The 15,009-nt window shown below is 45.7% G+C and overlaps 1 protein-coding gene across 1 annotated transcript; it reads left to right on the forward strand.

The window, feature by feature from the left end:
• The first annotated feature begins 225 nt into the window (after positions 1-225).
• On the forward strand, positions 226-11,537 carry klhl18 (kelch-like family member 18). The gene is made up of 10 exons (XM_042498244.1): positions 226-383; positions 2,330-2,460; positions 3,645-3,785; positions 3,968-4,166; positions 4,743-4,903; positions 5,457-5,593; positions 5,889-6,111; positions 6,206-6,310; positions 6,616-6,727; positions 10,549-11,537. The coding sequence occupies exons 1-10, from the start codon at positions 255-257 to the stop codon at positions 10,933-10,935; spliced, it is 1,725 nt and encodes a 574-aa protein (XP_042354178.1). The 5' UTR covers positions 226-254; the 3' UTR covers positions 10,936-11,537.
• Positions 11,538-15,009: the final 3,472 nt, after the last annotated feature.

Genomic DNA, 15,009 nt, shown 5'->3' on the forward strand with positions numbered 1-15,009 from the left:
AACCCTCCAGAAACTCCTCAACACGGGCTGGATCTCAATCCTCAACACGGGCTGGATCTCAATCCTCCGCTGCATACAGTCTGTGGTCCAAGTCCACCGTGAGTCCATTAAAACATGTCCATGAACCTCTACACCTCTACAGCCGCCAGCCCCAGTCATACAGTGAGAGTTTTATTGTGAAGGCGGTGACCGGATGTTGTACGGCGGCTCGCGGGGCTCAGTGCGCTCGTGCCGTTCCGCCGTTCGTGCCGACGATGGGAGACGTCCTGTGCGAAGAGCTCGAGGATTTAGTTCACTTCTCGGTGCACGACCTGCCGGCACGAGGCTATGTCGTCATGGAGGAGATCCGTCGTCAGGGGAAACTCTGTGATGTCACGCTCAAGGTAAAACTGACGGCGCGCGAGCCTCCGGTTAGCCCGGAGCTAACGGCTAGCCTCCAAGCTAACAACATGCTAACACATGCTAACAGCGGATTATTTACACGAGCCAACTCCGCTGACCTTTGAACTGCCGCTCACCGGAAACACCTGAGACCCTGGCCCGTTGTCATGGTGATCGGAGAGCAGGTGTTTCCGGTGTTTTAGACCCTCAGAGGGTCCTACTTTCTGTCCCCGAGTTGCGGAGGGATACACACTGACAGCTAACTGTCTGCTGGAGGGAGTACTCAGAGACTTTACTGCAGTAAAAGTACTGATACCACTAAGTAAAACTACTACACTTCAAGTTAAAGTACTGATACTACAGAGTATAAATACTCCACTAGAATTTAAAATGCTGATACTACAGAGTATGAATACTCCACCACAAGTGAAAGTACTGATACTATAGAGTGCAAATACTCCACTAGAATTGAAAATACTGACACTACAGAGTGCAGCTACTCCACTACAAGTTAAAGTACCAATTCCACAGAGTACAAATACTCAAGTCTTGAAATGTAACTAAGTACATTTACATGTACTTTGCTTTAGTATTTTCTTTCCATGTTACTTTATACACATATATACAGTTTTTGTGTTTTGTTTTTTTTGTTTGTTTTTTAAAATTTTATGTATTTTTTTTAAAAACATTTTTTGGTTGTCTTCTCTGAAATTTGGGTTTATTTTTAGGTGTTTCTCTGTTTTGTCTACTTTTATTTTTATTCACCCAATTATTAAAAACAGTTAAAATTTTTGGTGTTTGATTTTGAAGTTTTATTTTGCTGCACACTGATTGGTGCACAGAGCAGCGTTAGCACGTAGATCCTCTTTGGGACTCAGGATTCAGTCTGCTGACGCTGCGGCACCGACGTCCGCGCTCAGCCGCTCAGGGAACACAAGGCCCTGCAGGGTCACTACGGTCATGGACAACCTGGAAACTTAATATACCCTGAAAGTTTTGGAAAAGGAATTTTGTTTCACAAACCTTTTATAGAAAATTAAAAATACAACATTGATTTCTGTTATTGAGGTTTCTGTCTGCAGTGTGATTTTGAAAAGAAAAAAAAATGTTTTAAACCTGCAAGCCAAAACTTTTGAAGAAAAGACAAGGCAAACCTTGTACGGAGGAAACAATCCCGAACCTTTTTGAAGAAAAAATTTATATTTTAAATTGCCAAAACATTTATTTCAAAACTGAAAAAAAAGTAAAAAAAAAAGCCAAATTTTGTTCTTCACAAATCCCCCGAAAAATAAAAAGACAACCAAATATTATTTTTTTTACTTTAATTAAAGAAAAAAGATTACATTTATTACATACGGAGTCAGGATGGCTGTTTCAGAGAAAGTATCGTTCTGGAAATTTGTCTCAAAGTCATGAAAAAGTCCTGGAAATGCCCTGGAATTGTCCTGGAAATAATGTCTGGAAATGTCCTGGAAATATATTCTGTATGAACCCTGTAACCCAGTCAGGCAGGTATGACACTGCAGACTCCTCCTGGTCTCCAGGTGACTCGCCCCTCCTTACCCTTTGCCTCCTCACCTGTCACCTCCCCACCTGTCACCCTCCTCACCCTATGCCTCCTCACCCTTCACCTCCTCACCTGTCGCCTCCCCACCTGTCCCCTCCTCACCTGTCCCCTCCTCACCCTTCACTTCCTCACCCTTCACCTGTCACCTCCTCACCTGTCACCCTCCTCACCCTATGCCTCCTCACCCTTCACCTCCTCACCTGTCGCCTCCCCACCTGTCCCCTCCTCAGCTGTCCCCTCCTCACCCTTCACTTCCTCACCCTTCACCTGTCACCTCCTCACCTGTCACCCACCCTCCTCACCCTATGCCTCCTCACCCTTCACCTCCTCACCTGTCGCCTCCCCACCTGTCCCATCTCACCTGTCGCCTTCTCTCTGCAGGTAGGGGATCACAAGTTCAGCGCTCACCGGATCGTTCTGGCCGCCTCCATCCCGTACTTCCACGCCATGTTCACTAACGACATGGTGGAGTGCAAACAGGACGAGATCCTGATGCAGGGCATGGACCCTAGGTAACCACAGACCACAGACCAGAACAGCAGACCAGAACCACAGACCAGAACAGCAGACCAGAAACACAGACCAGAACAGCAGACCAGAAACACAGACCAGAAACACAGACCAGAAACACAGACCAGAACCTCAGACCAGAACCTCAGACCAGAAACACAGACCAGAACCACAGATCAGAAACTCAGACCACAACAACAGACCATAACTATAGACCACAACCACAAACCAGACAGGTAACTCAGTGTGCCCGTTGTACCAAGCGTACCCAGTGTATGCAGTGTACCCAGTGTACCTAGTGACCTAGTGTACCTGTTGTAGCCATTGTACTTGTTGTACCTGTTGTACCTGTTGTACCAACTGAATGAAATATTTGTTTAAAAGGACACAATAATGCAAATATATATACACTATGTGAAAGAAGGCACCTAACATAGAATAAAATAAAATAATAACAATAATAATAAAGATATGTGCAGTATGTACAGAAAACAAACAAACAAAAAAGCCAAAAAGATTAAAAAGATCAATAAAAAAGAAAAATGTGCAAATAAGTGTGCAGAAGTGAAGATGGATGTGCAAGTGAGTCCAGTACAGATGGTGAGTTCACCTGGCCCACAGGTGAGCTGTCAAAGAGTCTGATGATTGTTTGAACTCTTTGAGACAGCTGAAGGAGTCTGTCAGAGAACCAGCTGTCTCTCAGTGGTGTCATGAAGTCAAGAGGACTCTACAGTGTCTGACATCCCTCTGCCCTCAGACCCTCACATCACCCGAGGAAAAACTCCCGAAAAACAACCCCTGAACGGGGAAAAAAAAGGAAGAATGAAGGGGACGATTGTTGATAGACGGCAGTTTGTTCGGTGACGCCTGTTTGTCTCTGACTGGAGAGAGTCCAGGTTGTGGCCCACGACAGATCCGGCGGGTCAGTTTGTTCAACCTGCCGGCGTCCCAGCTGATGCTGGTCCCCCAGCACACCACAGCACCAGAGATGGCTCTCGCCACGCAGACTGGTAGAAGATCTCACGCTGCACACACTGAGTTATTGGGCTCGTCCCCTTCTGTACACATCGTCGGTGTGGGAACTCTAGTCCAGTCAGTGTAACCAGTGTACCTGTTGTGCCCAGTGTACCCAGTGTACCCAGTGAACCTGTTGTTCCCAGTGTAACCAGTCTGTGTCTCTCTGCAGTGCTCTGGAGGCTCTGATAAACTTTGCGTACAGCGGCCACGTGGCCATCGACCAGCAGAACGTTCAGGCCCTCCTGATTGGCTCGAGCTTCCTGCAGCTGCAGAATGTTAAAGACGCCTGCTGCTCCTTCCTGCAGGAGAGGTCAGTGACTCGCTACCGCACATGCTCAGTAGGCTCACCCACTCTTCAGAGGGTCAAAACTATAAACGACAACTTTAAAACCTGACACAGACCGAACCAGACTGTTCAAGACAACACGCTTATAAAGCTGTGTACCCAAACTAGGATGTGTCTCTCTGTCTCTCTGTCTGTCTCTGTCTCAGGTTACACCCTAAGAATTGTCTGGGAGTGCGTCAGTTTGCAGAGACCATGATGTGTACGACTCTGTACGACTCGGCCAACAGTTTCCTCCATCAGCACTTTGTGGAGGTTTCTGTGTCTGACGAGTTTCTGGGTCTGAGGACGGAGGAGGTCCTGGAGCTGGTGGGCTGTGACGAGCTCAACATCCAGGCTGAGGAACAGGTGAGACACCTGAGACCATCAGAGACACACACACCTGAGACAACCAGAGACCCACACCTGAGACAATTAGAGACACACACACCTGAGACCATCAGAGACACACACACCTGAGACCACCAGAGACACACACCTGAGACCATCAGAGACACACACACCTGAGACAATCAGAGACACACACCTGAGACCATTAGAGACACACACACCTGAGACCATCAGAGACACACACCTGAGACCATCAGAGACACACACACCTGAGACCACCAGAGACACACACACCTGAGACCACCAGAGACACACACCTGAGACAATCAGAGACACACACCTGAGACCATCAGAGACACACACACCTGAGACCAACAGAGGGAGATGTTTGAGGTGCTGAATGACTCGTACCTTTGCAGGGGTTTGAGGTGCTGAATGACTCGTACCTTTGCAGGTGTTTGAGGTGCTGAATGACTCGTACCTTTGCAGGGGTTTGAGGTGCTGAATGACTCGTACCTGTGCAGATGTTTGAGGTGCTGAATGACTCGTACCTGTGCAGATGTTTGAGGTGCTGAATGACCCGTACCTGTGCAGGTGTTTGAGGCGGTGCTGACCTGGGTTCATCATGACCGGGACCTGAGGGAGTCTCTGCTGCCGGACCTGCTGGCAAAGATCCGCCTCCCTCTGTGTCGCCCTCAGTTCCTGTCAGACCGAGTCCAGCAGGACGAGCTTGTACGCTGCTGCCATAAATGCAGGTGAGACGACCGAATCACTTCAGACAAACAGGATTCATGCGGTCATGGAAAACCTGGAAAAGTCGTGGATTTTTTTTTTTTTAAAGACACGTTTTCTTTAAAAATTGTCAGTAAAATAAATTCACATTTCGGTCATTTAAAGTTGTCTGTCCCTCCTGTAAAGATAAAACATGTGTACCCCCCCCCCATAAATAACAAACAGTCCCTAAGTTATATTTAAACATTCAGTTCTAATCCTGCTCTGAAGTCAATATTTTTAAATGATATATATTTTAAAAAGCTCTTATACACTGATGAAAAAGTACCAATAAGGAGGATTGACGGTCGATTCAGTTTGGTATTTGAAATTTCCTCAGAGTCCTGGAAAAGTCCTGGAAAAAATGTGTATGGACCTTGAGCGACTGTGATGTCAGAAATTGTTAAAAACAAGAGAACATTTTCAGAGGTGAACATGCAGCAGGTTGTTTTTCGGGGCTCAGTGAGGTGGGTTTTGTGCCGGCGTTCAGTTCCAACTCTGACTCTGCTGCACTTCCTGTTTCCTGTTTCCTGTCAGAGATCTGGTGGATGAAGCCAAAGATTTCCACCTGATGCCGGAGCGCCGTCCTCACCTGCCCGCCTTCAAGACCAGACAAAGGTGCTGCACGTCCATCACAGGGCTCATCTACGCCGTGGGCGGACTCAACAGCTCAGGTACACTGCTCACCTGTCCATCTGTCTGAGAAAGCCTCCACGCGTTCGTGGGCCTGCAGCTGGCAGCCGACAAGTTAACAGAAACATTACAACGTTGTTGTCCCAATAAATAAACTAAAATAAATAGTGCTGAGAGGATACAGGAAGTGTGGCTGAGGAGGCTGCTGATTGGCGACAGAAGTGAGTTGTGATGTATTGAGAGGTTCAGTTAAAGGAGTGACCAATCACAAGTGGTGTGATGTCACTGCAGGTGTTTGATTGGTCGTCAGCTGATAGTCAGTGTCTCTTTCTTCAGGCGACTCCTTAAACGTGGTTGAAGTGTTTGATCCAATCGGGAATTTCTGGGAGCGATGTCAACCAATGAGGACAGCTCGCAGCAGGGTGGGCGTGGCCGTGGTTAACGGGCTGCTGTACGCCATTGGCGGTTATGACGGCCAATCACGGCTCAGCACGGTGGAGGTTTACAACCCGGAGACGGACAGCTGGACACGCGTGTCAAGCATGAACAGCCAGCGCAGGTGAGAACTCCAACTTATCAATACTCATATACTTACTGATCGATGTTTATCAATACACTGAAGCAGTATAGTTATTAATAACTGTCGTCCTCAGCGCCATGGGAACGGTGGTGATCGACGGACACATCTACGTCTGCGGCGGCTACGACGGAAAATCCTCGCTCAACTCTGTGGAGTGCTACTCTCCAGAGACCGACAGGTAAGTCCCCTGACCGCATGGGCCTTCATTTCTGTCATCCTGGGCCCCACATTAGCTCCGTCCTGGGCCCCACATTAGCTCCGTCCTGGGCCCCACATTAGCCCCGTCCTGGGCCCCACATTAGCTCCGTCCTGGGCCCCTACACTATCTCCATCATGGCATCATTATTAAAGGTTCATAGGAAACACCAGTGTGGGTGTGTAGATGTGTATTTGTCTTCAGTGTGGGTGTGTAGATGTGTATTTGTCTTCAGTGTGGGTGTGTAGATGTGAGTTTTTCTGTGTAATCATGTGGTTGTGGCGCAGGTGGACGGTGGTGACGGAGATGAGTGCGAGTCGCAGCGCTGCAGGTGTGACGGTGTTTGACGGACGCATCTTTGTCTCTGGCGGCCATGACGGTTTACAGATCTTCAACACGGTCAGTTAACTCACAGATCACTACAGTCGATCAGAAAGAGTTATCAAGCAGTTGTAGTCCGTTTAAAAAGATAAACAGTGATCAGCGTCAGAATAAATGTAAACATCAGAAACAGGTGACTGTGTGCAGCTGAAATGTAAGACTAGCTGCACCTCTGAGCTCTCTCAGCTCTTTCACACACAACATTCACACCCTGCTGCTGCTGGAGGCCACAGGCTGACATCTTCTGCTCTATGAAACATTCACACGCACTGATGGAGCAGTTTGGGCTTCAGTGTCCTGACCGGAGGGGGCGGGAATCAAACCGCCGAGCTCCACCCGGCATCTTGTGTGTATATATAAAGTATCTCACAAAAGTGAGTACACCCCTCACATTTTTGTAAATATTTTATTATATCTTCTCATGGGACAACGCTGGAGAAATGACACTTTGCTACAATGTAAATTCTTCAGTGTACAGCTTATATAAGAGTGTAAATTTACTGTCCCCTCAAAATAACTCAACACACAGCCATTAACGTCTGAACCGCCGGCAACAACAGTGAGTACACCCCTAAGTAAAAAATGTCCAAATTGGGCCAAATTAGCCATTTCCCTCCCAGATGTCATGTGACTCATTAGTGTTACAAGGTCTCAGGTGTGAATGGGGTGCAGGTGTGTTAAATTTGGTGTTACCGCTCTCACACGCTCTCGTCCGGGTCACTGGAAGTTCAACATGGCACCTCACGGCAACGAACTCTGTGAGGATCTGAAAAAAGAATTGTTGCTCTACATAAAGATGGCCAAGGCTATAAGAGGACTGCCGACACCCTGAAACTGAGCTGCAGCACGATGGCCAAGACCGTACAGCGGTGTAACGGGACAGGTTCCACTCAGAACAGGCCTCGCCGCGGTCGGCCAAAGACGTTGAGCGCGCGTGCTCAGCGTCATGTCCAGGTTGTCTTTGGAAAATAGACGTATGAGTGCTGCCAGCATTGCTGCAGAGGTTGAAGGGGGGGGGGGGGCCAGCCTGTCAGTCAGACCATACGCCGCACACTGCATCAAACTGGTCTGCGTGGCTGTCGTCCCAGAAGGAAGCCTCCTCTAAAGATGATGCACAAGAAAGCCCGCAAACAGTTTGCTGAAGACAAGCAGACTAAGGACGTGGATTACTGGAACCGTGTCCTGTGGTCCGATGACACCAAGATAAACTTATTTGGTTCAGATGGTGTCAAGCATGTGTGGCGGCAACCAGGTGAGGAGTACAAAGACACGTGTGTCTTGCCTACAGTCAATCATGGTGGTGGGGGTGTCATGGTCTGGGGCTGCATGAGTGCTGCCGGCACTGGGGATCGACGGTTCACTGAGGGAACCATGAATGCCAACATGCACTGTGACATACTGAAGCAGAGCGTGATCCCCTCCCTTCGGACACTGGGCCGCAGGGCAGTATTTCAACATGATAACGACCCCAAACGCACCTCCAAGACGACCACTGCCTTACCGAAGAATCTGAGGGTAAAGGTGATGGACTGGCCAAGCATGTCTGCAGACCTAAACCCTCGCTCAGGTGAACTCCAGGCCCAGGAGGGTTAAGGCAGTGCTGGAAAATAATGGTGGCCACACAAAATATTGATACTTGGGGCCCAATTTGGACATTTTTTACTTAGGGGTGTACTCACTGTTGTTGCCAGCGGTTCAGACGTTAATGGCTGTGTGTTGAGTTATTTTGAGGGGACAGTAAATTTACACTCTCATATAAGCTGTACACTGAAGAATTTAATTGTAGCAAAGTGTCATTTCTCCAGCATTGTCCCATGAGAAGATATAATAAAATATTTACAAAAATGTGAGAGGTGTACTCACTTTTGTGAGATACTGTACATGTATATATACATGCTGAATATATAAAGGTGTGTGTGTGTGTATCTGCTTATATATATATATATATATATATATATATATATATATATATATATATATATATATATAAGCAATATCACAGGAGAGGGAGTGCTGTTGTGCAGTGCATCATCATGGCTGTGGTTCGGTCTCTGAAGATAATCTCAGCTGTGATGAAACACGACAACACGCGACCTCCACAGTGATATTACTGTGTTGTACAACAGTCTACGAGCATCTTTTATTTGTCAATAGTAACAAGAGACGACAGATTATGATTTCTTTGTTTATTTAATGATTTTTTGGCTCCCCCGACACAAATAGTTCTGCACAACTGGGCACATAAACACTTCCCGCAGGCTGCCGGCTAACCTGCGTTAGCTCGGTCTGCTGAGCGTCACCGACATTTATCTCCGTGTTTTCAGTGAAATCTGAGTCTGTTAACGGACACTTTGAGATTCACACCAGTTAGTTTGATCAGACGGTTCGTCTCTCGGGCTGTGGACGGCGTGGACGGCGTCGGTCTCATCAGCATGTCCCTGTCTCATCAGCATGTCCCTGTCTCATCAGCGTGTCCCTGTCTCCCTGTCTCACACCGCACATCACTGTAACATCTGTAACAGCTGGTTTACTCCCAGTGAACCAACGTTTACCGAAACCCGTCACAGCTGCTCCTCCTGGACCTCCTCGTAACTTTTAGTAACTCCAGAGCTACGCGAACAGCGCGCCAGCTAGCGGTCTGAACCTGGTCTGACACCGTGATATAAAACATACTTTCACTCTCACACCGATTAACGGGTTTTGAACGGCCGTGAAGCGGAGTGATACACGCAGCGTTACAGGTTAACAGTTCCGGTGATGTCATACTCTACATCAGCACTCATGGAACGCCTCTCGACCAATCACATTGCTTGGTTGGAACTTACTGTTGTATAAATGCACATATACATGCTAAATATATAGGGGTGGGTTTTGTGTGTGAATATATAAAGGTGGTGTGTGTGTGTATATATATATGTATATATGTATATGTTGAATATATAAAGGCGGTGTGTGTGTGTGTATATATGTATATGTTGAATATATATAAAGGCGGTGTGTGTGTGTGTATATATATATATGTATGTCTGTATATGTTGAATATATAAAGGCGGTGTGTGTGTGTATATATATGTATGTCTGTATATGTTGAATATATAAAGGCGGTGTGTGTGTGTGTGTGTGTATATATATATGTATGTATGTCTGTATATGTTGAATATATAAAGGCGGTGTGTGTGTGTGTATATATGTATGTATGTCTGTATATGTTGAATATATAAAGGCGGTGTGTGTGTGTGTGTGTGTGTGTGTGTGTGTGTGTGTGTGTATATATATGTATATGTTGAATATATAAAGGCGGTGTGTGTGTGTGTGTGTGTATATATATGTATATATGTATATGTTGAATATATAAAGGCGGTGTGTGTGTGTGTGTGTGTGTGTGTGTGTGTATATATATGTATATGTTGAATATATAAAGGCGGTGTGTGTGTGTGTGTAAATATATATATGTATATGTTGAATATATAAAGGCGGTGTGTGTGTGTGTGTGTGTGTATATATATGTATATATGTATATGTTGAATATATAAAGGCGGTGTGTGTGTGTGTGTGTGTGTGTGTGTGTGTGTGTGTGTGTGTATATATGTATATGTTGAATATATAAAAGGCAGTGTGTGTGTATATATATATATATATATGTATATGTTGAATATATAAAGGCGGGTGTGTGTGTGTGTGTGTGTGTGTGTATATATGTATATATGTATATGTTGAATATATAAAGGCGGTGTGTGTGTGTGTGTGTGTGTGTGTGTGTGTGTGTGTGTGTATATATGTATATATGTATATGTTGAATATATAAAGGCGGTGTGTGTTGCCACCCTCCCGTCCTGCAGGTGGAGTACTACAACCACCACACTAACCGCTGGCACCAGGCTCAGCCTATGATGAACAAGCGGTGCCGGCACGGCGCCGCGGTGCTGGGCAGCCACATGTACGTAGCGGGGGGGTACGACGGCTCGGGCTTCCTGAGCGGGGCGGAGGTATTCAGCGCCGCGACGGGGCAGTGGAGCCTCCTAGTGGCCATGAATACGCGGCGCAGCAGAGTGTCGCTGGTGTCGACGTCGGGACGCCTGTACGCTGTGGGCGGATATGACGGACAGTCCAACCTCAGCTCCGTGGAGATGTACAACCCCGACACCAACCGCTGGACCTTCATGGCGCCCATGGCGTGCCATGAGGGGGGGGTGGGCGTTGGCTGCATCCCCCTGCAGCCTGCCTAACCCTCCAATCAGAGGCCGAGGAGCGACGCGTTACTGACGGCTGCAGGCGGGGAGGCGGCGCCCTCCGCCGGCGCTCACTGAGCTTTATCGGTACGACGGCTGGGCTCAGACCTGCACACTGACGCCGGCCACTGGGATTATGGGTAAAACTGTAGAGCTAGCCTGCAGTCGCTAGCTGCTAGCATCATGCTTTTAGGGAGTGTGAGGACGGATCGATGGATAATATCGATTTTTGATCAGGAAGAACCCAGCTGCTGAGCTCCGCCTCCAAATAATGGATCAGCAGGAGTCAGGTGACTGACGGGCAGGAAGTGGAGCTGCAGACACAGGAAGAAGACTGAAATAACACATCAGCTAACTCTCCTCTTTTATTTTGAAAGCCCTCACTGAGCGGGGGGGCATCAGAGGGTTTCTGATCTGTCGTTTTACTTTGAAAGCCTTCACACAGTGGGGAGGCATGTTCCCAAGGTCATGGAAAACCTGGAAAAGTCATAACATTTCACAATTACATTTTCCAGGCCCAAAGAAGACATGGAAATATTAAGTCATTGAAAGGTTTGGAAAAATCCTGGAAATGTGTGTAATAAATTGAATGACATCAATGTGAGACGACGGTGAATTTATGTTGTGTAGTTTTAAACTGTCGACGCGTGATGAGATTTTGGTCGTTTTTCCGTTTGTTTGTTTGTCCGTTTGTTTGTTTGTTTGTTCATCTCTAGTTCCTGTCGCCCCCCCCAGGCAGGAAACTGAGCTCTAACAGGGAGGGGCAGACATCCTTAAATAGCTGCATCTTTTATTTATTTTACCAACGTTCGTATTGCTGCCGGTACGAAGAGTTCTGATACAAAATATTTGCAGGCGAATATTTTGCATTTTCCTGTTTTGTTTCCTTTGTTTGTTTGTTTTGGTCACGCCCCTGCTGTGTGAAGGCTTTTATTGTGAAAAGGGAGGAAATCATAAATGTTGTTGCTACACTGACAGATGCTAACATGCTAACACAGAGTTAACCCTTTGAAACATCAGTGGATTGGTCTGATTTGTCACAAAAACATGAAAAAAGGAAATGAGTATCTGAACAGGAAATGACCCCAAAATTAGCAAAAAAAATAGTAAAAATTTACAAGAAAATGACCTGAAAATTAGTTAAAAAAAGAGAAGAACGGAAACGGAAAACGTGAGACCTGAAAAATGATAATTAAAATAATGATTTTCTCTTTCTTTTTCAGGCAGATTTTCAGGTTATTTTCTCGTCACCTCTCACAGTTTTTTTATGCCAAATTACTGACGTTTTTTTTTAAAAATTATTTTCATGAAGAAAATCAAACAAACGAGCCGGTGCTGAAAAGGTTAAACTGCGATGTCAGTGCAGCTCTGAAAGGGTTAAAGACCCCTCTGCAGCCTCCTCCCTGTGGCGCCCCCCAGTGGAGGCTGCTGTCTCTGTCCTGCTGAAGGTCTCAGACAGACCATAATAATGTCCAGAGGACTCGCAGAGAGACTCGGGGTCGGGGTCTGGTGGCGTCCTGTCGAGTTTGGGCGGCGGCGCTTCGGCAGGGCGGTTATTGCGGCGTGGCTTTTTGCCCTCGACATTTTTTCCTCTTAAAAAAAATAATTTTCTAAATCAAGTTGCTCATTCGCTTCGAAGGGTTTCGGTGAAACTCAAAAGGGTTAAATATTATTTTTTAAAGAGATTTCTGGTGCTTTTGCTCCCATAACACATTTAAATTCAGAGGGTGGAAAAAACCCACGTTTGGGTATGTTCAGTTCAGATTTCAGTTTTTTCTTTGATTAGATAATGCCTGATTTGCATATTTAAATATAAACTCAGAAAATTCATAATGTAAAGAATAATGGTCTTCATTTCAGTAATAAAGTGGGAAACTTTGATGGTGATATCTGTTATTTTGGCTTTTGTTTTTGGGATCCAAAAATTCTTTGTTTATGCAAACCGACTGTTGCAGCAGCTGTGCGGGCGGCTGGTCTCGGACCGTTCCGGAGGTGAGCGTGCTGAGTGTGGAGGTCCTGGGCCGGTAGGGTCACGCCTGCTCGGCGGTTGTGAGGCCGGACGGATGTACTGCCAAATTGTCTGAAATGCCTTTGGAGACTGCTTATGGTAGAGAGCGCCGACTGCACGCTCCCCCAAAACCTGCGACGTCTGTGGCGTTGTGCCGTAAAACCGAACCTTTCAGAGCGGCCTTTACTGTGTCCAGCCTGAGGCGCACCTGTGCAATAATCACCTGTCCAATCAGCATCCTGATCTGCCACACCTGTGAGGTGGGATGGATCATCTCTGCACAGGAGAAGCCTCGCTGACGCAGATTTAGACGGATCTGTGAACAATATCTGAGAGAAATGTGTCTTCTTATGTTTTTAGAAAATGTTTTAGGTCTTTGAGTTCAGCTCATGAAAAATGGGAGCAAAAACAAAAGTGTTGCGTTTCTGTTTTTGTTCAGTGTAAATGTATTTATTTAGATTCACCAAAGTGTCTGTTTGACTCTTCTGATTTATGGAACCTTTTTGTTCCTAAAACATGCAGAAAATGGATTTGATTGAAATTTTAGTGTGGACAGTATGTTGTGATTGATGGAGACGGAAGAAGAGAAATCTGCTCTGGAAAAGCAAAACAAACAGATTTCTCTTTATGAAAATCAGCACATTTTTCATGACCTCGTGGCTCATTTGCAAATTTAAACTGAACCAGTTGAGTGTAATTAATCCATCTGGGAGGTTTTTGTTTCACGGCGTTCACCTGTGGCGTCTCACCTGAACTGCCTCATGACCAACAAGCACCGAAGCAGTTACAGAGCGAGTTTGAGTCGACGCTCTGCGACCTCAGTACGGCCGCGGGCCTGATTATTGATCGCTTCAGTTTCTCCTCAGAGGATCAATAAATCAATGAACAGGCTGCTCATTGATGTCTGCTCAGATTTATGTTGTGAATGATAATCTTCCATCGAAGAAAACATGTTTTTTTTTTTTTAAGAAAAAAATATCAAAAGCTTATATAGAAAAGATGTTTTTTTTATTTTTAAATTGTCTTAAAGAGTTTTTCAAAATTTCCCCAAATTTTAAAGAAAAACCCCCCAAAAGAAAAAAACAGCAAATATTTTGCTTTACAAAATAGCAAGGGTTTTTAAGGGAAAAACACTGCCAATTAAAAATATAAAAATAAATATTGCCAAAAAATAAAGAAAAAGAATTGCCAATTTTCTTTTGAGAAAATGTCTTTAAAGGCCTGTTTTAAAAAAAAAAGAAGTGAACTAAACACAAAATACAGCCATTTCAAGATGTCTGTCGGCCCCTAAAGCCAAAACCAAACCAGCGTCCCCCCACACGGCTAAACATGATTTGACATGTGTCCCCCTTTTAAATATGAAGGTCTGATCCTGTTCCAGAGTAATTATATTTGAAACAATTAAAAATCTATATAGTGATGAAAATGAACCAATAAGGATCATCGTTGGTCGACTCAGGGAATGTGTCGTCTCAGAGTCCTGGAAAAGTCCTGGAAAAGTCCTGGAAATGTTTTGGTAAAACGGTATGAGGCCTGAGAGACGACAGTGGCCTTCAGCTCAAATCAGTTTTTATTTCTCATTCAGGCGATAAAAAAAATCATCATCATCATCATCCTCAAAGTTATTTTTACAACATCAACAGAAACAGCAGCCGTTTGCTCAGGAAACACTCTGGTCACATGACATGGCTGTGATGTCATCAGGTAAACACACCTGACAGACGTCGAGTTTCATTTCTCCTGTTTCTGCTCGTCTCTGAAAAAACACAACTACAAATCCCACAATCCTTTGTCAGCTTTACGGTGAGTCCAGGTCAGCCTGGTTCACCTGATGTCTCCCAGGCGTGTGTCTCCCAGGCGTGTGTCTCCCAGGCGTGTGTCTTCAGGTCGTCTCTGAGCTGTAAAAGTTTCGAGTCCGTGTAAAACGTCCTGAGCGTGCTGTAAAAAGCGAGCGGTCCTGAACGCCTCAGAAGATGGGCTGTGACATCATCAGACCGTCACATGAAGCGTCTGTCCCTTAAAGGGACATTTTGTCTCACAGCTGAGAGACGTGATGACATTCA

This window comes from Plectropomus leopardus, chromosome 12, assembly GCF_008729295.1.
Source record: "Plectropomus leopardus isolate mb chromosome 12, YSFRI_Pleo_2.0, whole genome shotgun sequence".
NCBI classification, from domain to species: Eukaryota; Metazoa; Chordata; class Actinopteri; order Perciformes; family Serranidae; genus Plectropomus; species Plectropomus leopardus.

Excerpts from the sequence above, each read along its gene's own strand:
- klhl18 (XM_042498244.1), top strand. The coding sequence starts at position 255 with ATGGGAGACGTCCTGTGCGAAGAGCTCGAGGATTTAGTTCACTTCTCG. Across the intron at positions 384-2,329 it reads TCTGTGATGTCACGCTCAAG|GTAGGGGATCACAAGTTCAG; the intron begins GTAAAACTGACG and ends TTCTCTCTGCAG. Across the intron at positions 6,112-6,205 it reads AGCATGAACAGCCAGCGCAG|CGCCATGGGAACGGTGGTGA; the intron begins GTGAGAACTCCA and ends TGTCGTCCTCAG.